Source organism: Fringilla coelebs (assembly GCF_963513975.1).
Source record: "Fringilla coelebs genome assembly, chromosome: 10".
NCBI classification, from domain to species: domain Eukaryota; kingdom Metazoa; phylum Chordata; class Aves; order Passeriformes; family Fringillidae; genus Fringilla; species Fringilla coelebs.
This window is the reverse complement of record NC_140036.1, coordinates 16,110,919-16,135,134: the sequence shown is the minus strand read 5'-3', so window position 1 is coordinate 16,135,134 and position 24,216 is coordinate 16,110,919. Positions and strand designations below refer to the sequence as shown.

Sequence of the window (24,216 nt, the reverse complement as noted above, 5' to 3'; positions counted from 1 at the left end):
TTCCTTTTTGAAGTTTCATTTCAGTGCATTTCGGTGGAAGGCACATCTTACTGGGGTGTATTTTTCACATCCTCCTTACAGCGGGCGGTAGAGCAGAGCCCTCTGTCTCTGCAGGTGCGATCAGGGATGAGCTGTCCCTATGGGACACCTTGTTTGTTTGGTTTTTCTCCCTTGCCATCGCATTTTCCTCATCACGTCCAAGGCAGGATTTGGTGAGAGTTATTTCAGCAATCATTGCGGTTTTTCCCAGGGCTTTAAGCTCCGTGGCGGGGGAAGCTGCAGCGGACCGCCCGTCATGGCGCCCGAACGCCGCGGTGCACGCTGGGAACTGTAGTCCGCCGCGACACTGGCTGCGCCGCGGAGGCGCGGTGCGCGCCGGGAGCTGTAGTCCGTGGGCGCGGCGGGGCGTGGCGGGCGCTCGCCCCTCCCGCGCGACGGTGTCGCGGTGGCGGCGGCGGGGCCGCGCGCGCCCGGGATGGAGATCGGGCCCCACGCGGGGCACGCGGAGAGCCGGTGGGGCCGCGCGCGGCGGGACACGCGCGGGAGGGGCGGGTGCGGGTGTCCCGGGAGCCCGGCCCGCGGGGGCGCCCGTTGGAGGCGGGACACGGGGCGCGGGTGTGGGGCGCGGCGGCAGCGCCGGGCTGCGGGGCGGCGTGGGTGCGCCTGGGGGCGGCACGGCGCTGTCCGTGTGCTCGCGTGGGGGGGGCACACTCCCGCGTGTGTGCGCGTGTGTAAGTGTATCTGGGATGTGCCAGCAGTAGGGATGCGCGGGGGATGCTGCTGGAGAGCTCCCGTGGGTGTGTGGGGGTACCTGGAGGCGAGCGGGGAATGAATAAACCTTTCGTGAGTGGGATCGCTGCTTGCAGAGCGTGACATCGCCCCCGGCTCGGTGCCTCGTGGGAGGAAGCACACAGCCGGCCGGGCTGTCAGAGCCATCACCCACCCGAGGCGATGCATCTCTGCTCACTGCCGTGGGAAGGAGTCTTGGCCACTGGAGGGGCAGTGATGGCCACGGATGTGGCACCTCAGTTCCTGGTGCTCTGTCCCCCCTCTGTCCCCCATCAGCCATGGCCAGCACAGCAGCTGCCAGGTTTCTGCTTCACACGCCTTGAGCTTAAGGGTGAAACCACCCCACCCTAACGCCGTGCTGCCACCCTTCAGGTGGCTCTGCAGCTTGCTGCTCTGGGATGCTGTCTCCTGTTCTTCCTGGCAGTCATCTGCATCCCCTCTTCTAGGTGCTGAACAGACACTTCTTTATTTACCTCTTTATCCCTGAAGGCGAGGCCCTGTGCATGCACATGGCTGGTGGTGAGCACAGTGACCTCGGCTATGTGGTCTGCATATGTGCTTCAGGCCTGGGGTTTTTTTGTTAGCATTTTTGAGCAGCAGAGGCTGTTTCCTGGAGGTGTTTTGAGGGCGAGTCCTATTTACTTCAGGTTTTTACAGGTGCACTGGTTTTGCCCTGGCACTCACAAGCACAGAGTGAATGCTGGGTGGAAATTGGAGGTGTTGGCTGGGGAGGAAGGAGCAGCTGAAACTTGATATGGGAGAGAAGCATTCCTTATCTGAGGGGCTCAGCCAGTCGCTCTATTCCTGCTTGCCATATCAGCTGGGAAAATGTTACTGGTGCTTTTAAAGCTATAGCACAGGTTTGGGGTGCCTTCTGATCTGCACAGTTTGAGCTGTTCTCCCTCTTTACTAATGCTTCAAACTCAGCAGGTTCCAAAAGGTAAAAGGAATTGACTGCATTCACTGCTTTGCCTTTCCAAGCTCATCTTTGTGCATTTTCTTGCCTTTGCAAGCCCAAGTCCTGCACTACCAGACTCTGCCATCGGGTGACTAATAGGGCTGGGGTGGTGCCACCCCCAGCACTCCCCCAGGAACAGGGACGGCCTCATCCCCCGCTGGTGCTGGCACACGCAGGAGCCTGCTTGTTCTGGCACTGATGCCTTGGGGAGGATCCAGCATGGGCCTTACACTGCTTTGTCCTTTGTGTGTTGTGGTTAGCATTTTTATTGCCAGTGAGGTGCCATTTCACACTGGATTGTGGCAGTTACCGATAGGGAATAGATAGAGATCACTGGATCCATCTTCTTGTGAATTACAGAAAATGCAGAAGCAAAAGTTATTTTGCTGAAGTCCATCCTTGAGCCAGCACAGGAGAGGACAATGAGGATCTTGTGCTGGATTTTTCCTCCTAGCAGCAGGTCTGAAATGCATCAAGTGGCAGGGCTGTAATGCCAATGTCCAGGGAGGATGTTGTCCTTGGAGGCAGGAGGGTTAGTGCAGTCCTGCTGGGCAGAGAGCAGGGCTCTTGGTGTGGTGCAGGGGACACAGCTGTCCTGGGGGGAGCAGATGGGCCAGTGGTCAGCTGGGCAGGTTAGCAGAGAGCTGCCACCTTTGTCTCTGGCACCAGCAAGACCCTCAGGGATAAGAGGGCCGGAGGAGAGGGTTCCTAAAGGGAACCTGTGCTGTGAGCAATGGAGGGATGTGAGCATCTGCTCTCAGGGGGGTGGGCTGCTGTGGGGATCTGCTCTGTCTGTCATTGCCTCTGGCTGCCTGTATGCTCACCACAGGCAGGTCCTGTGCAGATTGAAGCCAAATGGACAGTACCCTGGGTCCACAGGTTGTGGTTATCTGCTTGTGAGAGACTTAGCTAGATGAGCAGGTAAAGCTATCTGCCATGGGAAGGTTAAAAAACACCTACAATCCCTATTTTCTTCCCTCATCCTTTGCCGGTGCAGATCAAGAATGCGTCAGCAAGCAGCACCCCTGGGCTGTGTTTGCTGGGGGCACCTTTTGTGGTTGTGTCCCCATTTTATATCAGTGCCAGCTTTTAGCGTGGATGCGAGTTCCCCTGCGTGTCCCTTTTCCAGCCAGCCTGCTCAGCTATTCCTGCCCATCCCTGCTGGGCTGGCAGAGCTCTTCTGGCTTCCTCTGCCTGTCAGCCACTCCCCGCGACTGCAGATGAACTGCACGAAGCCTGGCTTCCTTTAATCCCTTTTCCCAGCAGTGCCGAGGAGCGGGCGGGGGAGTCCAGGGAAGGGGCTGCTGGTTGTCTGGGAGATCTGGGGACAGCGAGGCGGAGCAGGCTCTGCGCAGGGCAGCTTAGTGGAGTCTTGGGTTTCTGCAGGAGGAACTGACAGCCAGCATGGGAATGAGTGTCCTTGGAGATTTGTCAGAAGTCCCTCCATAACCTCAGCATCCTTAGCCCAACCTCTTTAGTGTGCTAAGAAGGATCAAGAGTCTTCCAGGTGGAGGTCAGGATTCAAGCAGCCATTGCTGGGTGCCTCCTGCAGAGCACCGGAGATACACAGCAGATGATGGTTGCAAGAAAGATGAGCTTCATTTTTATTTTTCATTTTTGAACACTGGCTACCTGTGTGATTCTGTTTTAGAAAGTAATCAAGGTTTGGTTTTATTTTAAACTGAGAAGTCAGCAGCGTGGCTCCCTGCCTGTGCTATGTGTCACATTTGCTGACTTGGACCAAGAGAATTTCCTACCCTTGCTGGCATGGAGGGGCTGAGGAAGCCTTGGAAGAGCAAGCAGCATTCCCTGTAGTCAGCAGTGGCGGCATTAAGCCATTTTTTGCTACAAGGCTAGCAAAAAATATTCTGTGTTTATTTATATTCTGTATTCTGTGTTTTATCACTCCAGTGGAAAAGGTTCAGTTATGTTTGGGACAGTTCCCAATGGCAAGTTGATGTTGCTGTACTTGAAGAAGGAGTTTGTTGTGGTAAAGAAAGGAGACCAGTGCCAAGTTTGTGGAGCTGGTGGTTAAAATTGGAGGCTGGATCAGAGGTTGTCTTTAAGGGGGGAGAGGGATGCAGCTGAGATCTCACTGCTGCTCCATGGCCCCTGCAAGTACCCTTGGCCCTTCTGGCTGGGGGAACCAAGCTCTGCTGCATCAGGAGAGTAGAAGCATGTGTGGTTCTTGCAGGGGAAGCTCTGGTCTTGTTCTGTGACCCTCTGGGGAATTACTCACTTTGCCCTTATTGTAACTTGGGATGTTCTCAGGATGTAATATGAATTGGCCTTACCCCATGCCAGGCTTTCTATAGCGCTAGCAAAGGAAAATCCTCCTTATTCAGGAAAAAAAGTAGATTTCTTAGTAATGCTCTATACACCAGCAGAAAAGGGAACTTGGGCTTTCTCCATCCCTCCTAGCATCTGAAACCAAGGCTCTGTCAGTGGGAGGGGAGAAACCCTGCTGCTAATTCAGGGTGGCCCCAGAGTCCAGTCGAAGCTGAAATGTGGTTAGCTGTGCTCTCTGTTTCCCTGCCACCTGCAGGCAACTATATAGGTCCTCATGTCTTTAGCCTTGTCTCTCTGTGTGCTTTTCAGCATGTTCCAGCCCAGAAACAGCTGGGGTTTGGGTATCAGAAAGGTCTTGTGTGTCCAACTTGTGAACTGCTTTGGGCCAACAAGTCCCGTAGGATACTTACTGTCCTACCAGGATTTAATTCACTTTTATTGGGTTCCAGATCACCTCTGCAAAGGTGCTTTAATTATGTGGCTTATTCTCTGTGTGCTTCTGTGTTCAGTGTTTTAACATTCTGAGATTATTTTGTTCAAGGATTGCTTACCCTTAGTTTCCCCATGCTAGGAAAGAGCCATGGATCCTGGTTTTTACCTCTTGAGATGCTTAAGTCCTTTAATGAGACCGACCATTTGGAAAGGCACATCCTTGTGTGTGCTACCCTCACATCCTTGTGTGCATCACCTGCTTTTTATAGCCTGAAATAACATGGGAGGGAGTTCCCCTGACTCACTGACTGGAATATCAGTGGCGTGGCTGAGCTTTCACTTGCATTTCCTAACTCTGAGTGTTAGAAATACCTTAGGGAGGAGCTGCTGGTGTTCCGAGCTCAGTGGCTGCAGGTGCTCTTTGACCAGGGACTGCTGATTCCTCTCTGGACATCCACAGCCAAAGAACATCTGCAGTGCTCAGGGCAGGGATGGGAAAAGCCCATAAATTCAGCAGAGCTGGATCATTTTTTTGTGTCTTTCCAAGCTGTATCTCCTTCAGAAAGCTGCCTTTGATTTACATCTGTGCATTTTTCTTCAGTCTCTTCTGAGTTGAAGCCCCATGCCTGTTAGTTTAAGTACAAGATGAACATACAAGTGCTGCCACATGCACTGCCGATCTGGTAGAGCTGTGGTGCAGTCAGGGTGACAAGCTTTGCTGCTGGGATGGGTTGGCTTCTGTGTGGTTTAAGCTTAGGTGGGCACTGGAAGTGGTGATGAGGAAGTGAAGTGAATGGGCAGCTTGAAGTAGAGCCAATAGTTAATGATTAATTAATTTGCTCGTTCAGCTAATCAGTTTGGCAGTAGTGAACAAGTCTCAAAAAGAGAATATTGGTGAGCTCACCTTTGCTGGTTTCTGGACCACCAAAGGTTTCAGCCTGAGCAGAGTTTCCTTTGAGAGAGTGCAATACCATGTTCCTGTTGGGCAGTTCCTCTTGCTGTAGCTCTGATATATCTTGCTGTGTTCCTGTGCAGGAAAGAGCACTGGAAACTCCTTGGCAACTTGAAGACCACAGTGGAAGGTTTGGTGTCCATCAGCAACCCAAATGTCTGGTCCAAGTATGGTGGCTTGGAACGACTCTGCAGAGACATGCACAGCATCCTCTACCATGGGCTCATCCATGACAAGGTATGGCTCTGTCCTGCCAGCACAACTGTTTGTCTGTCTGCCTGTCACAAGCAGGTGCTGCAGCTCACTCCTGTGCTTGTAGCAGAGTGTGCACAGTGCTTGTAACAGGCTGGGAAGTGATCCAAGCAGGGGCCGAGCTTGCCTGGTAAATGCTGTGGCTGTCAGAGGGACCTGGGTGCACGTTCCTTCTATCTCATCTACTTTCAATATGGTTTTTCTAAGTACTTGTGCCCCCTGTGCTGAGGCCAGCCCCTCTCTTCTTTCTGCTGCAGCCAAGTGATTAAATTGCATTTGCAGTGAGTCAGCCCCATATCATCTGCACTTGGACAAGTCCCCAGCAAGGCCTGGCAAGAGAAACCTCTCATCTTCACTGTTTCTGCTTAGCTGTGTTAGTAACAGGAGCTGGCAGCCAACACCGCGCTCTGTGTGAATGGGATCACTCTTTCCAGGCTTTTGTTGTGTCTGCAGTTGCTCACCCAGCCTTCCCCCTTTCCATGGCTGCCTGGAAGAATTTCTCTTTCCCACTTGTGTGCAGAGGCTTAAAGATCTTCCCTTCAGCTTGCAATTACCAGCACAATTTATTGACAGTGGAAAGCTGAACGAGGCTCTAGGGCTTGCCTGGCGACAGGCTTCCTATCAGTGGCTCTGCCACCCAGAGAGAAGAGAAGAGAACAGCACTGAGGAGCCCCAGGTAGCTTGCATGGGCCAGCTGGGTCCCAGATCAGGAGGACTGCACCTGTGCAGTGCTGTACCCAAGCTAAAAAACCTCCAGGAAGAGCCAGACTGGCAGGTTGTCTGAGCAGGGAGCTTTGCTGCCTGGATTTATTAGGCTTGCAGACCGCATTAGTTGAGGTGCTGCTTTGTTCCTGTTAGTCCCCAGCTGTATGGACCAGGGACCTGCCCTGGGAGATGGATAGAGAGAGGAGCTACCTTGTCCATGTGAGGAGTGCAGTGCTCCCTTCTGACAAACCTGCTATTCACAGGCTTCAGGAAGTGAGGTTTAAATGATTTATGCTAGTCTGTCTGTTGGTAGCATTCATGCCAGACATGCAAAGCAGGATGGTGTGTTACCTTCCCCAGTGCTTTTACTGTAGGCAAAGAGAGCTCTTCCACTCAGGAATGTCTCCTCTGATCAGGCATGTGTGACACCAGTCAAGCTATAGGAGTTGCAAAAGGAGGCCCATAAAAATACAGCTTCCTAACAGAAGATGGCTCATCGTTGCTCCAGCAAAACATTTCTGTTTACTTTTTATTTTCTTGGCAACCTTTTTGCCTACAGTTGGGAATTAAAAAAAAAAAAGGTGAAAAAATCCATATGTACACATTAAGAAAACAAGGGTAAGAGGTTATTTAACTTCTGAATTAATTTTAATTAATTTGTTTGTCCAGAAAACCAAATTCAGTCTAGAAAACTAAAATTACCACGTTATTTTTTTAGTCTTATAAAACAAACTACTCCCCCGCCAAACCAAATAAACCACCAAAACAGAAGCCATTCCTCTGTCACTTGTGAAAGAGGAAATAGGGATGGAAGTAAAAATAATTAGCTTTTTGGTGAAGAGACACTTTTTGGGTCTGCACTTACAACCAATAGGGTGCAGAGGAAAACAGAAACTCGGTTGCAGTTCCTCTCTAAGGGGAAGAATAACTCAGAAAACCCTTCATTGTCCGAATAAAGCCGAGGCAAACAGCATGGCCTCCCATGGCAGCAAGGGGCTAACGGGGATGTGCTCGTTTAACTGGCACTTGGGAGGTGGCACCTGACTGTGCCTGTCCTGGGCAGGTGTGCTGCAGACAGAAGGATTACTGGCAGTTTGTGAAGGACATTCGTTGGCTGAGTCCGGGCTCTGCTCATCACCTGGAGAAGGTGGGTTCTGGGGGTGGCCTTGTGTGCCCACTGGGAGAGGAGAGGGCAGCTGGGCTGGAGCCTCACCCGTGGGACAGTGCTGCCTGGGCTCTTGGGAGTAAAGTTGCTCCATGGCTTGGTGAGGCTGACACAGCCGTGTTTTTGGGTACAGGCTGTGTCCTGGGAACTCAGTGTGGCTTGGGCTGAGACAACTGGCCGCTTGTATCTCCCAGGTCAGTCTCCAGTGCTGCTGGGAGGGGTGCAGCATGCATCACCAAGGGAACTGGCACAAGCAGTGCTTGTGTGTGCACAGGGGTAATTCATGTGTCTCTGCAGATCTCTAAGGGTCTGGGCTGTCCCATTTCTGGGTTTTGGCTTCACCATGCATTTATTCTCCCATTCCTGACTTGTGCCAGCCACTGGCATATGGCTCCTGGTCCTCAGCTGCCCCATGCTGACATCTGTGGTTCCTGCCATGGATGGGCACCAAGGGCTGGCCATTTGTTTCAGGCCCTTTTGGACACAGGGAACACCAGTGGCCAGCCTGCTGCTGGGGGAACAGGGGTGTAACTCCAGTCCAGCTCTGCAAGCTGCAGCAGCTCAGGCATTGCCACAGCCTTTTCCAGTTAATGTGTCAGCAGGAAAATGACCGTCACCACCGGGGTCAGATTGGATTTGGGAGCGTGGGGTTGCTCCAGGTCAGGGACATGGCTCATGGGTGGGAGAGCGTGCTAGAGAAATTCATTGTGCTGGTGGCTGTCAGAGGACTTTGGTCACTGGCTGACCTTTGAAGCATTGTTCCTGCCTGGTGCTTTTGTCTCCCTGGTGGCTGAGGAGCTGCTGGGACATGCCCTCTTTCCTGCTGACAGTGACTGGCATGTGAAAGCTGCTGTTATCAAGGGGACCAAAGCCATGCGGTGGAACAAGCCCTGTTCCCCTTCTTGCCTCTGCCTGCCTTAACCTGTGCCTGACGTCCCTTTCCAGTTCATCAGCCTGCAGGAGAGTGGCCAGCGTGACCCCGAGGGCCCAGGGGACCAGGCCATTGCACAGCTGTGGCTGCAGCACAGCCTGCAGTGCCACTGCCTGTCAGCACAGCTGAGGCCGCTCCTGGGGAACCGGCAGTACATTAGGAAGTTCTACACAGGTAAAGAGCAATGGGCATTTTCCTTCTTACTAGGAAAATATCTAACTGGTGGCCTTTCCAAGCTGTGTGGGAGTGAGGGAGGACAGCAGAAAAATTGGTTTGCATGCGAGCAACTGGTGTGTCAAACTCTGTAGGTGAGAGGGACTCCCCTGAGCTGCCTTTTTTCCTCCCCAGATACTGCCTTCCTGCTCAGTGACGCCCATGTCACGGCCATGCTGCAGTGCCTGGAAGCTGTTGAGCAGAACAACCCCAGGCTTCTGGCTCAGATCGACACCTCCATGGTGAGTTGAGGTCCCAGATTTTACATCTGGCTCTCCCCAGATGCCATGGCTGTGGCTGCTCCCTCAAGGTCACATTCAGAGTATGTGGAGCACTTGGACAAGGAGCTGGACTTGGAACTAGTAAAAGTTGCTTCAAGAGGGGAGGAGGGTGGGGAACTGCTCCTTGTCCTGCCTGTGTGACCTGTAAGAGGTCAGGGTGGGGGAGATGGCTGTGTGGAGCCTGTAGTGGAGCACCTTGGTTCAGGCTTGCACCAAGGATTTGAGTAGAGGACCTGAGGAGCAGTTCCATGTAAGAGGCACCTCTAAAGCCCTCTCCAGTAGTCCCAGGCTTCAGGCCCAGCATGCAGAGCTGCCTGGTCATGAGGGACAGTCACGCTCTTGATGGGGTGGGCAACACCCCAGGACACCTGGGTGCCAACTCCTGCTCATGCCAGTGACCCCCCGTGCAGCCCTGCACCAGCTGCCCCTCTCCAGAGGACAGAAACAGCAGCTGCCTTCTTTGCACAGAGTCCCCAAAAGAGAGCAATTAGTGAGGCTTTGTTAAATGGGGGCTGTGTCCTTTCAGCTGGCCGGCACGTCACTGCCATCCCTGTGCGCGTCAGACCCTTCTGCTGGGACAAGGGACATGTGTGAGCACAGTGCTGAGGGACACAAGAGCCGTCTGCCGGGAGCGCTGGGCTGCCTGGATCATTTCACTGAGAGCCTGGTAATTTCCCAGTGGGAATCTGTCCTGCAGCTGTGAACAAAGACCTGCTTCCCTTCTGTGCTGCCGTGTTTTTCCCTCCCCACCCTTGTGTTCCCAGGGCTGCCGCATCGTTTGTGGTTGGTGAGCAGGCATTTGCAGGTTGATCCCTTTCTGTTGCTGCTCTTTAGACATGTAGCCCCATAGATGGTGATTTATTGATGATGCCACCTCTCTTCAGCTTACCAGGAAGAATGACAATCCATCTCCAGTGACCAAGAGTCAGAGCCTGACTGCCCTCCCTGCATCCCCGTGTGTCCCTGCTGCCCCCTGCACTCAGCAGCGCTGCTTTGGGTCTTTCTCCAGCCTCCAGCATCCAGCCTCCTCTGGCCTCTCAGGTATCAAGGGTAGGCTGGGGAGCTCAGGGTAGACCCAGAAAAGACTTTACCTTTTTATCTGCCTATGTGTCTGTTGGGGTGGATGGGTATGGAAAGACTTCTGCCCATTGCGGGAGGGAGGGAGGGATTTGCCTGTGATGGGTAGGCATGTTGATATGAAGCCACAAGCTTATAGGATATGCGAGACATCCTTGTTCCAGTGTGTGAAATCATGCTCCTGCCTCTGTCCAGACAGGAGACCAGTGAGTTCCTGTGGCAGCTCCAGCTCCAGCCAGCCCCAGGAGCGCTGCCCGTCCACCCGGTCCTCCTCCTTCAGCGAGGGAAGGTCCCCTCTGGAGCAGCCCAGCTCTGTCACCCGCTTCCACGTCCCCTCACCCAAAGACCCCTTCTCTCCAGCCAGCGAGATGAGCTCCAGCACCACCAGCCAGAGCGAGGATACTTGGACAGGGAGTCAGGATGATCCACAGAGTGACGTTAATGACGGGCCAGAGTACCTGGCCATTGGGAACCTGGGCCGCCGGGGCCGGGCATGCAGCAGCACCAGCACCAGCAGCACCAAGAGCAGTAGCTCTAAACTCTTCTCCTCCAGCAGCTCCCAGAAGCTGGACTCAGTCTCATCCCTGGGGGAGCAGGGGGCAAGTGGAGGTGGCAGCAGGGGCCTGAGCCTGTTGCGCCGGTCCAGCTTCTCGGAGGGACAGTCTTCAGCTCCACAGGGCATCCTCAAGAAGAGCCACGTGCGCTCGCACTCTGACACCAACGTCACTTCTGGGAAGTTGCATGGTAATGGGACAGCTTTTCTGGGATGGCTTCTGGGCGTGGGAGTCCCTGGTACCAGAAGGCTGATGCTGGCCACCCCCTTGATTCCATGGATCATGTTGGAGAGGGGGACAGTGGGCAAGTGGTTGGTCTTTTCCCTTAGCTTTTCAGCTCTGCACTGGAATGATGGGATGACATCTTGCTCCCCAGAATGCCCTGGGCTGGACTGTTACTGATATTGCCAGCTTTTACTAAAATCTTAGAAAATGGCAGCAGTGCTGTGGCATCAGCTGTTCTTCTCCACTGGGCTTGCTTGGCTGGGATATGGGACTGGGGCCTGGGCTCATCCTACTGGTAGGATGTCATCCCACTGGTAACCTGGTTCTCCTGTGGTCTTGAATGAGTGAGTACATGGGGGTGGAGAGAGTGGGGTGTGAGGGGACAACCAGTTTGTGAAAGTTTGTCCTGATGCTGCCTTCATTGGAGGAGTGGAGGTCCTTGCTGAGTAGTAACCAGTCTGTCTCTGTTTTCTCTCCCTTAACGCTGCCCTTCTCCTCCTCTGTCTGCCCAGGAGGCCTCAGGGATATCACCATTATAATAGAAGATCCAGTGGCAGGTTTGGGAGCCAGTATAACAGCCCTTCATTAGTGATCATTGCATCAAGTTCAGGATTGCCATCAATCCATTAGTGTTCATTTAGAAAACAAAAAAAAAAAAAATCTTTCTTTGCTGTGTCCCAGCTGATGCTTTGAAGTGTGGTCTGGTTTATGCATGTGGCCTGACCGAAGATCCCAGCTTGGTTGGTGGAAGCAGTGGCCCAGACCCAGAAGTGTTTCCAGCTCCCCTGCATGGCGTTAGGGAGTGCTGGCCACCAAGTCTCTGAGCTGCATCCCCTGCCTTTGCCTCCACCCACTGCCTTGGAAGCCAGGAGAGGTTTCCTCTCTTACTTAGTGAACTGGCAGCTAACCAGACATGGGCTTGGACATCTAATTTTTCCTTTTATTTCATGGATCTGTTGCACAGGGAGGTTTGATGTTTACTGATTTCCAGTATATGTACCCGCAGCTGAGATTCCTGGATGCTCTTTTGGGTTCAGGGCGGGTTTTACCCCAAGCAGAAATGCTGGGGTGCTGCCATCCCTTTCCCCCACGTGCATAAAAAGTCAGCAGCTCAACAAAATGGGCTGTTTTGTTTTGTACCCAATGAACAGTGGCACTGGGTTTGTTGAGCTCACATCTGGCTGCTGAGGGTTCTGTGTCTGGGAAGGCTCCTCCCTGGGGATGATGGGTGTTCAGAGAGATGGGTCCAGCCCTGTGTCCTGCTCCAGCAGATGATGCTGAGCACTGCCTCGCTTTACCTTTCAGCAGTAGGCTCTGTTGTATGTGGCATCCCCAGGCATCAACCCCATGAGGTGGTTTCTGTGTTGAGGTGGCTGCAGAGCACCCTGTCAGGCTGCAGTGAGTAGCTGTGAGAGCCTCCTACCCTGACAAGTCTGTTGTCTCCCAGCCTGTGGGGTGGGTTGATCGCAGGCTCCATCCTGCTGACTGCTGCTTCATGGCCTTGACAGGGAGAGGCTGGTATTGGTGGGCTCAGGAGCCTCCAGCCACATCAGGGTTATGGCACAAAGCTGGGAGCAAAAGTGATTAGGAGGTTGAAAGGACATGGTTGCCCTTCTGTTGTGCTCAGGATTGTCAGCTGGCACCTGCCCTGTATCCAGAGCTGTATGCTCCTCCCACTCAGGCAGGGTGCTTTCAGTCTCCTTCAGCAGTCCTCTGTCACCCAGGCACTCCATCCAGGTGCTCCCTGGGGCCATGGTTCCCTGTAGAGCACCACCTGTTCTTGGTCTGTGGTCAGGCCAGCTCCTGGCGGTCTCCACTGGCTCAGTCTGGCAGGAGTTGCACCGCAGTGTGAGCGAGGGGCAGAGCCCTGCCCACAGCCCGTGTAGGTCACCTTGAGCACTGCACCCAGGCTCCAGTGCTGTGTGTGGGGAGGCTGGCTTACAGTGGAGCAGGAGCATGTCCTTCAGATGCCTCCTTACACTGGTGTCCAGGCTGCTTTGCAGGGCAGGGATCCCATCGGTCCTTTGGCAGCTCATGTTTCCCTGTGTCTCCTGTTCTCTGTTCTGGGGGATAACTCTGCCCTCAGAATACTCCCTCAGGAAGAAAAGGCTGGCAAGAGGTACTTGGTGGATGGAGTCTGTTGTGTCTCCCAGCTCTCCTCTGGGGTAAACAGGGGAAGGCTCAGGACATGACTCTTCCATGTCTCTCATGATCTTCTCTCCTTCATTCCCTTCTCCTGCCTGAAATGCCTTTCTGGTTTTGTCTCCTCCTGGGCTTGCCCTCAGCTGTGGCATGGAGCAGGAAGATGTCTCTCTTTATTTCCATCCATTTGTGCCTGCGTGTGTGATGCCAAGCCCCTTTCATTTCACCCTGTGGAGTGACAGGGCACCTCTGAGGTACTGATGTATGCCTGGTGTCATCTTCCCTTCCAGAGTCCCATGGTGATCCAAGTGGAGGGAGAGGGCCGGTCTCTGCTTCCACGCAGAGCAGTGAGCTGAGCACACCCAGCTCCCTCTACATGGAGTATGGTGAGTACTGCCAGCCTCAGGGGGACACTCAGTCCTGCTCAGGTTCCTCCATGGGCTGCAATTCCCTCAAGTGCTGGCACCTGCTTGTGGGATGCTGTCAGGGTGCTGGCAGGACTTGGTGGCACGGAGATAGCAGATCCTTCCCTCATACCTGTGTCTCTTGCATTTCTAGACTCTGGGCAGTACCTGAGCTCGGGGGAAGGGATGTTCAGGAGACCTTCTGAAGGGCAGTCCCTCATCAGCTACCTCTCTGAGCAGGACTTTGGCAGCTGTGCAGACCTGGAGAAGGTGAGGGAAGCAGCAGCAGCAGCCTGTGTGCATTGGGGAATGTATCTTACTGCAGGTTCAGGGATACTTCCTGCCATGGGGAGGATAATGCCATGGTATTGCCTGTTGTAGAGCTGTGCACACAACTGCAAGGCTGAGCTCCTTGGTGGTGTCTGGTAGCTGGGATCTGTCCATCTGTCATATACATGGCAGCTTTGCAACATCTTAGGGCCCCTCAGGGCTGTGTGCTGATCCCCCAGCGTGGATGTGTTGCACATCCTCTTTGTAGGATGCCTCTTGTATTTCATGAGTATTGTGATGCCCAAGAAGGCTTTGTTTTCTAGGTACTGGTAGAAGAGTCACATTTTGACAGAGATTAACATCTTTCTGCCACCATCCATGAGTAATAAGCTCTTTCCTGGCATAGGTGGGGAACAAAATTTTACCAAGTCTTCCTAGTTTGTCCAAGGCATAGCCTTGAATGCTTTTGCTCTTGCAGGAGAACGCCCACTTCAGCATCTCAGAGTCCCTGATCGCTGCCATTGAGCTGATGAAATGCAACATGATGAGCCGGCAGCTGGAGGAGGAGGAGGAAGACAGTGACAAGGAGATCCAGGAGCTTAAACAAAAGATTCGCATTCGGCGCCAGCAGATCCGCACCAGGCACCTGTTCCCAGCCTGCCAGGAGCTGGGCTCAGACAGTGGGTGATGTGTTTTGGGCTCATCAGTAGTGGGATGTGGGTTTTCTGTCCATTGCCTATCCTATAGCTGCCTGCCTTCCTGCCCATTCCTTGGAAACAGTTAAATTGCTACCAAGGTGGTGCCAAGATGTGTGAAACTGCTGCTATTGAAGACCATAATGTGATAGATACCATCCACTGATAACACTGCTGGCACTGAGTAAAGGAATGTCATTTCATTCTGAACCCATAGTGTTTTCCATCCTTGAGCTCCCTCCCTCCTTTCCTGGCCATACCTGGCTATCCCCATCTCCCATAGCTGTCAGTGATCATTTGGAGTGTTTCCACTGATGACCTGGCTGTGGTGCCTTCCTTGCAGGTCTTGTGGCGACAGACAGTGGGTCCCAGTTCAGCTCCCACGGCTCCATGCGGCTCTCTGACTCTGGCTCTGCCGAGGATGTGGAAGAGTATGAGATCCGAGGTAGGAGGGAATGGCTGTCTTACCTTCTTTCATAGAAACAGGCTTCCTGGTGTGGTTGTGTTGGGGTAAGTCCTGCTGAAGAAGACCTTGTCTTCAGGATGGCTTTTCCCCAAATGGCTGAATTCTAAGTATAAGCAGAGCAATCAGTTTCCCTCATGTGGTAGCATGACTTTTCTTCAAAATCTTCTGTAACCCTGTCACATTCTGTGCCTCTGGCTGGTAGGTGGTTTCCATTTCATTGCCTGGTACACATAGCTGTGGTCACAGCTAGAGAGGTGGGAGAGCTGCCATCCTCTCTTCTCCTCCCCAGGCAGAAGGAGCCATAGCTCTGACCACTTACCTCTTGGATGGTGGGTATTGGTCACATCCTGACTGCAATACCTGTAATACTCTACTCCTGGCAGCTTGGGTGGCTGAGCTTATCACCCACAGGAGACCAGCCCAAGTCCCTGGCCTTCAGAGCCTTGTTCATGCTCTGAAGTGGATGACTTACTTCTCAGCAGTACCTCCATCTCTCTTACTTTAAAAAGAAGATGGAGTTGTCCAGTCTTCAGCTTTAAACTTCTTGTCTCCTCACTATTAACAGCAACCTCTCCTTTCAGTCCATGAGGGTGAGGTTTTGAGCTCAGTTTTGTAGCCCAGGGAGGAGTGTGTGAATTCAGTTCTGGGCTCTCCTCGTATGAGTGCTGCTCTTGTTTTATGCCCTTTCTGTCTGGCCTGGCTGAAGCACTGAAGTCAACTGTTTTGTCATCACCATGTCATACAGATGGTAACGATGGATCTAACCTGATTCAAATGTCCAGGAACGGCCTCTCAGTGTCAATGGCTTCCTTGTTCTCAGGTACCCTGCAGTGCTCCCTGGGCACGCGCGCGCGTGTGTGAGGTGTGTGTGTGTGTGCAGGGCACACTTCTTCCAAATCTGCCTGGTTTCAGAACTGGGAATTAGTTCCAGTATCATCCAGATGTCAGCAAGAAAAGCTGTGGCAGGATGATGTGGCAGGATTGAGTAGAGCGGACTCAGAGGAGTTCTGCTGTGGGCTCCATCCCCCAGAGCATTTTGCCATGCAGTGTTTTGGATATATCAAAATCCCTGCTCTGTGAAGACCTGTCTTGCCTGGGGTAGGACTTCACAGGACAGTGAAGCTCTGTGGATGTGGAAGGCTGAGTCCTCTTCAATGTAGGACCAGGTCTCCATCCCGCATGCCTTGGAGAGCATTATCCTGCTTGACTTGGCAGAGATGGCAAGCCATAGCTTTGATCTGAAGCACAGCCTTCCTATTCTGCTCAGACTGGACTTGGAGTGGAATCCTTCTAGAAAGAAGTTCTGAAGTGAGAAGTAGTGAGATCAGACAGGGCACAGGCAGTTTGTTCATGCTGGAGGTCTTGGTCACTGGGATCACATGCAGCTTAGTGTTTTTATTGTTTACAGTAGTACTAGGTCTGGTCTGCTGGCTGTGTTTAAATGACCTTCATGCTCCCTGTTTGCTTTAGCAAGGGAACAGTCTGCTGGGCTGCTGCTGATCTCCACTGTCAGGTGTTCAGCACCAGCACATTGCTCCTGCTGAGTTTGCTGGTGCTCAGATCTTTCTTGTCAGGCCTGTTGTGTTCACAGACCAGGCTATGATCCTGGCTGAAGCTGGCACATGGGGTGTGGGGTGATGTCCTTAGATTTGGGGGCTGTTCACAAACTTCCTGGGGACTATCCCACGTGATAACATTGGCAGCAGAGGTGTTTTGGGTAGCTAATGAGGATGTGGGGAGTGTTTACAGTTAATGTTGGGAAGCGAGTGGTGTCAGGATACCAGTGTTCGTTCCCATGGAAGCCTAGAGTCAGATCTGGCTCCCTCTGCCATCTCTGAGATCATGTCAATGCCAGAGTGTGCTGGCTCTGCCTACCCATAGCACCTGGCCCACTCTGTGCTGTGTGTGCCCCATGTACTCGTGTTCATCCTAGTCTAGGACCACCTTTCTGCGCAGAGCAGAAGGCACCAGAGCATGGCAGGTGTGTCTCGCTGGTGCCCTACAAGGTTGTGAGGCTGTTTGCCTGAATTTCCTGTTTTCTGCAGCTAGAATTCAGTTTGCATGACGTAGGTATGTGGATTCCTTAACATTAGGATGCTTTCCTTTGCCTGTTTTAGCAATGGATGTCAAACAGTGAAGGTCAAATGTCCAAGCTGAATCCCAAGTGTGAGTCTGTAAATTAGCAGGACTTGCTCACTTTGTTGCTAGGGCAGTCCTGCTCTCTGTATAAAAGCTTGGGGCAGGGGGACACTCTTTGCTCAGCCTGTGATTCCCTTCCATTACAGGCTCTGATTCCCTTGGCCTCAGTGTGCAGTTGGGGCCTGGTGGGATCATGTGGACTCTCTGCAGATTTGTGTGAGTCACCCTGCTTAGGTACAGGAGCAGGGATGGACCCTGAGCTGTTCCTCCCCATGCCAGGCACTGGGGTAGGGGAAGCTACAGGCTTTTGTTTGAGGGTGGTGTGGTCACTGAGACCATTCCTAGAGCTCCCCAGAGGTACAAACCAGCAGACCTATGGGATGAAGGTTGTGGCTTTGGCCACTCTTGGTCTGTCCTGACCTGTAGTACTTTCCCCTTGCATACCTTCTTCCCTTTTCTGGGAGCCTTATCCGCCATGAAGCAGTTTTCTGCCTGCTTCTGTCTGCGTTGTACGACTGGAATTGTCCTGACATAGTGGTTTTCTGCTGTTGACATGGATTCCCTGTTAGGGTTTAACCTGCTGGAGTGAAAGAATGATGAGTGGTGAAGGTACCACTGAGTACTGCCTGGTACCTGAGCTGTGGGGCGGCCCAGGGCTCTTTGGGAGTTGATTGAGGGGGGTAGGGAGCAGGACTGCAGTGGCCTGCACCTTATCTTGGACCCTCCCTCCTCAGGAGTTGAGTCTGTAACCTCTGCAGAGGGCTGGCCTCATGGCTGCTGGCCCTTTCTCTGCAGGGGTGCTGATATGTCAGGGCAGTGCTGGGCACAGGCTGCCAGCCCTGGCTGTGCAGTCACTGACCAACTGTGCCATGGCCAATGTCTGATCTTACAGGTTACAATCAAGTAGAGAGAAGGGCCCTGCAACCCATTGCTAATCCCTTCCAGCATCTATACTGTGTGTAGAGAGCTAGTAAACCTTCTTGCTAACCCTACAGTCCTGCTCTCCAGGCTCCTGTGTTCTCTGTGTGTTCTATTTCAGGCCATGTTACTGCTGGGACTTGTTGGTGTATGACCTGTACCAGCAGCCACTTGTCTCCCCCAGACTTCAGGCTGGCTGTTCACAGCACCCCACCATGCCTTTCCCATGGTAGTTCTGACAGCTGACTGATTAGACTGCACCCCTCCTTGCTGCTCAGTGCCACTGGTAGAAGTTGATGCTGTAGTTCTCGTGCTTTTGATCAGCTTGATGAGTTTTACCTTGAAGCTTTGGTTTGAAGTGAGTGCATCCCTGGCCCCGTCCCATTTGTTCCACCTTGTTTGTTTGTGATTCAGATGCAGACATCAAGAGGAACCCGGACTCCAGCAGGAAGTCCTTTCTCTCCATGGACTCCATGTACGTCTTCAACCTCATGGTGGCACATCTTGGTACCACGTTCTCTTTCCTGCCCAGCTCTGCTCTTCCATGTGCATCAGTTTCTGTTTTGCACTGGAGTACATATCCCTCACCTCCTCCTTCCCTCCCTCCCTCTGTGGGGACCCCTTTGCTTTGTGTGGTGAAATACAAAGCTGTGTCCATGGCTAGCTACTGCTTGGGTAGGTTCATACTGGGAGAGCAGTTGTTTCTGGCTTACACAGGCACTGGCTGTCACTTTGCAGCTTCCCCTGTGAACAGGAGAAGGTTTTGTCAAGTGAGTTGAGTTTTGAGCTCGTTCTTCTGAACAGTTGTTACGGTGCCATTAGCCAGCTTTGCATGGGAACATTTGTGAAGACAGAAATCAATCATGTGTATTAATTTTAAGCCTGCGTAGCAGTGCAGAATTAAGGTACCAAAGTTGAAGGGAGGATCTTTGACTTGGGCTGGGACTGGCATGGGGCTGCAAGGAAGGCACAGCTGTGAGATCCAGTACTAACAATTCCTTTGCTGTCTAGATCCCACTCCTTCCTCAATTCAAACTCGGCAGAGGCGGTGGCTATGGGCTTGCTGAAGCAGTTTGAGGGCATGCAGCTCCCAGCTGCCTCTGAATTGGAGTGGCTGGTCCCTGAGCATGATGCCCCACAGAAGGTAAGGCTGTGAGTTCCTGTCATTGATTGCATTTGATCTTTCCTGAACCCCTGACTTCAGGGCACTGCTGAAGGGGCTTTGCTTGTCCCAGTGCTCCCTTTGTGGAGCTTGAGGAGGGGGTTTAACTGGGCTTTGGAGATGGATGCAGCCTCCTACAGCAGTGTCCAGGTCCCTGGGGGACAGCCCTTCTTCAACCCCCAATTCAGCTGGAGGGGCAACTTGGTGCCTGGCAGTTTTCCAGAGGGCTGCAGTTGCAGGTTTCTGGCAGTCCAGCCAGGTGCACTGCCTACAAGATAGGGATCTGACCCTCTTGCCCGTCTTTCCCAGCTGCTGCCCATCCCTGACTCTCTGCCTATCTCTCCTGACGATGGAGAGCATGCTGACATCTACAAGCTGAGGATTCGGGTGCGCGGAAACCTGGAGTGGGCCCCGCCACGACCGCAGATCATCTTCAATGTTCACCTGGCCCCAGCGTAAGGACCCGTGTGGCTGGGGGCTCTCAGGGGACCTGCCCTTTCCATCCCTCTCCATCCACACCAAGGGTGCTTATCCTCTGGTTGCTGGGGTTTCCCTGCTCTGAGCCTGGTAAATCCACAGTGGTCACCACTGTGAGATGGTGAGATGGAGGCAGTGCCTGGGGTTAGTGCCTTTGGTGTGACCCAGGACGTAGTGGGGCTTTTTCCCTTTTTCCCACATAAACCTCACAGGCCTGTGCTGGTACCCATCTTCTGATGCCAGCTACCAAAAGGGCTGGGTCATGCATGTTGTCTTCTGTCTCTGGGCAGGAGAAAGGTTGCTGTGGCCAAGCAGAATTACCGGTGTGCAGGCTGTGGCATCCGGACTGATCCTGGTGAGTGTTGGGAGCCTGACCTGAGCTGGAGAGTGGTGGGGAAGAACCTGCACACAAGTGGGAAGATGCTGAGTGAGTGGGTGGTGGTACAGCTCAGCATAAGGTCCCTGGAGCAGTGCTACACTGCCTTTGCCAGCTCTGCCTGCACATTGGTGTGCACCATCCACAGAGGAGCCTTCTCTTCTAGAAGGTCACCGAGCTGGTGGAGGCAAAGAGCACTCAGCTCTTCCTTTAGAGAGAGCGTTTCAGATGTTGACTCTTGTAAGGCAGAGTCGTGTTGGGTCATCAAGCTCCCAGCAAGTTCTGCAGCTGCAGAGCTCTTCCCTGAATATGTAGGTACATGTGGTTGCACGAGACTAGACTGTTGGTCCCAAAGGCTTTTGCAGTCACAGGGTGCTTGCAGACCCCAGTACTGAGCACTCTGGACTGGCGGAGATGCCAGCAAGGCAGGGTTCCTTGTTTGTGGGAAATGCTGAGCAGTGTTTGGAGTGCAGCAGAGGCTGTGCCTGGGCTGACCCTGCCTGTCTGCCTGGGTTTGGCCAGATTACATCAAGCGGCTGCGGTACTGCGAGTACCTGGGCAAGTACTTCTGCCAGTGCTGCCATGAGAATGCCCAGACTGTCATCCCCAGCCGCATCCTGCGCAAGTGGGACTTCAGCAAGTACTACGTGAGCAACTTCTCCAAAGACCTGCTGAGCAAGATCTGGAATGACCCACTCTTCAACGTGCAAGCTATCAATCCTGCCCTGTACCAGAAAGTGAAGGCTCTCAACCAAGTGAGGGTAAGACCCTTTCCGTGCCTTCCTGAGTGGAGTTTGGGTGAGGTGGATGGCAGCCAACTGTATTTCAGGGAAGCTGGGGAAAAGCAGATATTTCAGTTTTGGACGCTTAAAACCTCATCGCTGTGTATTTCTATTTACCTTTTCTGATTTCTTCAGTGGCATAGGAATGTCAAATTCCTAGGAAAATCAAATAGGAATTTCTGGCTGGTATCCAGCTGGGCTTCAGTTTATCTCCTGGAGCACATGACGATGGTTGTGCTTGCCTTGCCTTGTGTGATGTAAACACTTTGGAAACAGGAGAGCAGCAGCTGAGGAGCAGGAGCTATTTCAGCAGCACAAAGAATGGGGCAGACCTGCTTGGCCAAGGACCATGCTCTGTTTACTGATTCTTTGTGCCCCCTTCCTCTCCAGCTGCTGCGAATCCAGCTTTTCCACATGAAGAACATGTTCAAGACGTGCCGGCTGGCTAAAGAGTGAGTCCTGGGCTGTTCTGCTGTCCTGGGTCTGTCCCCAGGCAATTTGCACTGGGAATCTGTGCAGCTTGTGCATTGAGCTCTGAGGAGAGGGGAGGCTGGAGGGGGGGAGAAAGCATAAGGAGTGAAGGGAGGGGTCTTACTGGAGTAATTTCACTCTGACCTCTGGTTTCTCCGTCTTTGCAGCCTCCTGGACTCATTTGACACAGTGCCTGGCCACTTGACAGAGGATTTGCACCTCTACTCGCTGAGTGACTTCAGTGCCATCAAGAAAGGGGACCTGATGCCTCGCCTGACAGAGCTGCTGAAGGCAGGCAGCCTGCACATTGACAAGTGCATGGTAAGGCCTCCTCTCCTGCCTCCTGCATGGCTCTGGACCCTTGGGAGCAGCCTTGGGAGCAGGCTTTGCTGCAAAGATAACTGATGCGGAGGCTTTGGTGTGCAGAGCAGCTGCCAAATTAACTGATTCAATGCTAACTGTTCCTGCCTGCTTCACAGAGCTCCTACGCAGCATAAATGGGATATTTGCTACCCTATTTTGGCTCTCCCCCGCCCCTGACACAGGTTGATTCAGCCTTCCTGAGCTCCATGCTGGGGAAGGGCTGTCCCACATGGCTAGAGCAGGGCACTGTGGCCTGCTGTCTTGCTCTACTCTGCCTTCTGTCCTACTTGCCAGGGAGATAAGCATTTATCTGCTTTTTCCTCGTTGTTTTTCCTTCCAGCTGTGCCAAGCCAAAGGCTTCATCTGTGAGTTCTGCCAGAATGAGGATGACATCATCTTCCCCTTTGAGCTCAACAAGTGCAGGACATGTGAAGGTGAGATACTGGGGAAAAACAGGGAGGGGGCAGACCCTGGGGCCACCATGGTCTGCTTCCAGTTTGAGTGGCATTTGTGCTAGCAAGAGGTACAGAGCTGTAGCCAGCCAGACCAGAGTGCCCCTGTGCATGGTCTGTGTCTGCAATGTTACAACAGCAGCAGATCACCATTGTCACAGGGTTTGCTGGTGTGGTAAAGCATGTAGGTCCCCTCCTGACCTCGCTCTGTGCTGCCTGCCCTGGCAGCTGTGGGCAGTCGGGCTGTCACTGCAGCGAGTGGGTGTCTGGGAGCCCTGGCTTCCCTCCTGCTGCAGTTACAGGACAGGCTGCAGCCTGCACACAGCTCCCCTGCCCTGCTTGGATGGCTGGAGCTGTGCTTGCAGAGCAGAGAGAGCCTGAAGGCTTTATCTCTGCGCCTTTCCTGCCTGCTAAGAAATCCCTAGGCCCCTTCAGGGGACAGCCTTGATAAAACCCAGTATTAATAGTGAGTAGAGCTGAGTAGAGCTTGGCCCTTCATCTTGGGACCAGCCTCTAAAATGGCTCCTGACAACATGGAAGCCTTGGATTGGCAGGTGCAGTGCCAGAGAAAACTTGGGGCAAAGTCACTGTTTCCTTGGAGTATCAGGAAAGCTTGGGGAGGGACCTTGTGCAGAGCAGAAATCCTCCCTCCTGTGCTTCCAAAGCTTCATGAGCTAGTGCAGGGACCTGAGGTGAGGAGTGTCGGGCAGTCTGTCAGCCTGTACCAGCACTCAGCCATGCTCTCCCTCACAGAGTGCAAAGCCTGCTACCACAAATCCTGCTTCAAGTGCAGCCGCTGTCCCCGGTGCGAGCGCCTCCAAGCCCGGAGAGAGCTGATGGACAGGCAGGGCACGGAGCCCGACAGCTCGGACTGCGAGGAGGAGCTGCAGCAGCCGGAGGCCGTGGCAGCCACATGAGCATGTTGCAGCCAAGGAGCAGATCATGGGTTTATTTATGTGCATGGCCTTCATCACCAGAGACTGAGCCACACGGACTGGGGATGAGGACTGGTGGGAGGCCTGGAGCACTGTCTTGAAGGGATTTCTTTTCCCACATGCAGTACTGCTGGGCTGGGAAAGGAGCTTTTTCCACCATGTGGATCTGCTCCAGGTACCGCTCCCACTCCCTGATGCCTTTGCTTGGGCAAAGGCAGCTGCTTGGAGACAGCTGCTCCTGCCTGTCCTGCAGGCAGAACAGGGACTTTTTCCGAGCAGTTGTTCATGCTGGACCCAGCAGGGCTGTGCTGTCCATCCCTGTGCCCTGCTCTGAGCTGAGCAGGGTTCCCTGAAGGGTCAGCACTTGCTGCTCATCAGCTGTATACTAGGAAGCTCTGGTCACATCTGCTCCTTGGAGGAGGGAATCAGGTCTCGGTCCTGTGATCCTCCATTCTGCTGCTGGGGGTTGTGTGCATGGAGGGAGGGTGGGTTTTGGGGTTGGTTGTGTATTTAACAGCTCCCTTTCTCAAATGTGCTGTGGGACACTGCTGCAGAGCAGTTGCTCTCACTCCAGAATCAGAGCAGAGGGCGTGGCAATGATGAAAATGCCAGCTTTCCCTGTGCTGCAGAGGGACATTGCCCCTGGAGCAGCTGCACAAGTGGACGTGCTGATGGACTTTTGGCAGGATGATCCCCATGGCTCCATAGAAAACTGCCTCCATGGGATATGGTGAGGCTTCTGACCCTACTTCCTCCTCATGCTGCCACTCTGTCCTACCAGGGAGATATGTCCTCCTTTAAGGATGACATGGGACCTTACTCTGGTGGCACCAGAACCTGCCTTGTGTGGAGCTGCCTCTCTGCCTGAGACCTGTCAGGATGCAGGTGAAGGCTCATCCCTCCAGCTGCATCCCCAAGCCTCTGTTTAGTTGTTTGTTGTTTTTTTTTTTTTAATGTGCCGGACTTGGTTTTATTTTTTTAATGTGGTTGTTTGTGTTTTTAACCGTGTGTTCCCCTCAAGGAGGTGCTGCTTGAAATGCCTTCTTAGGGGGCATGTGATCTGCTCGGGACTCACCAGTATAAAATCTCCAAGGCTATCCAGCTCCTGGCTCCTCACCCTGGATGGAGCTGGCCCCCTCTCCCAGCAGGATCTCCTGCTTCCCTTGAGGGCAGGGAAGGGTCCCTGAGCCAGGCAAAGCTTTGAAGCTTCCCAGCTGTGCTGTGGTGGGATGGTCAGGCAGCCTGCTTGCAATGGGGATACCCAGGGGAAGAGGGTTTTGGCACTGGGGTGCTGCCAAGGACTGGTTCCTCACTGATGCACTTGTGTCACCTGCCATAAGT

General features: G+C 53.3%; 1 protein-coding gene across 3 annotated transcripts; it reads left to right on the top strand.

Annotated features, from left to right (window-relative positions):
* Nucleotides 1–433: 433 nt before the first annotated feature.
* RUBCN (rubicon autophagy regulator) lies at nucleotides 434–23,327 on the top strand. Of its 3 annotated transcripts, XM_084212105.1 has the most exons (22): nucleotides 434–513; nucleotides 5,504–5,657; nucleotides 7,441–7,524; nucleotides 8,488–8,647; nucleotides 8,822–8,928; nucleotides 9,494–9,634; nucleotides 9,852–10,008; nucleotides 10,240–10,788; nucleotides 13,256–13,351; nucleotides 13,524–13,639; nucleotides 14,118–14,319; nucleotides 14,678–14,779; nucleotides 15,546–15,620; nucleotides 18,272–18,332; nucleotides 18,869–19,001; nucleotides 19,329–19,474; nucleotides 19,787–19,851; nucleotides 20,395–20,633; nucleotides 21,045–21,106; nucleotides 21,293–21,446; nucleotides 21,829–21,922; nucleotides 22,694–23,327. In XM_084212105.1, the coding sequence occupies exons 1-22, from the start codon at nucleotides 476–478 to the stop codon at nucleotides 22,855–22,857; spliced, it is 3,099 nt and encodes a 1,032-aa protein (XP_084068231.1). In that variant the 5' UTR covers nucleotides 434–475; the 3' UTR covers nucleotides 22,858–23,327. The 3 variants fall into 3 exon arrangements, 2 of the variants coding, with proteins under 2 accessions (XP_084068231.1, XP_084068232.1); XM_084212106.1 differs by lacking the exon at nucleotides 15,546–15,620; XR_014616412.1 differs by lacking the exons at nucleotides 21,293–21,446; nucleotides 21,829–21,922; nucleotides 22,694–23,327 and having other exon boundaries at nucleotides 20,483–20,633.
* The last annotated feature ends 889 nt before the right edge of the window (nucleotides 23,328–24,216 follow it).

Coding starts and splice junctions, on each gene's coding strand:
- RUBCN (XM_084212105.1), top strand. CDS start 476: ATGGAGATCGGGCCCCACGCGGGGCACGCGGAGAGCCG. Junction 8,648..8,821: donor CATTAGGAAGTTCTACACAG/GTAAAGAGCAAT, acceptor TTTCCTCCCCAG/ATACTGCCTTCCTGCTCAGT. Junction 19,002..19,328: donor AGCATGATGCCCCACAGAAG/GTAAGGCTGTGA, acceptor CGTCTTTCCCAG/CTGCTGCCCATCCCTGACTC.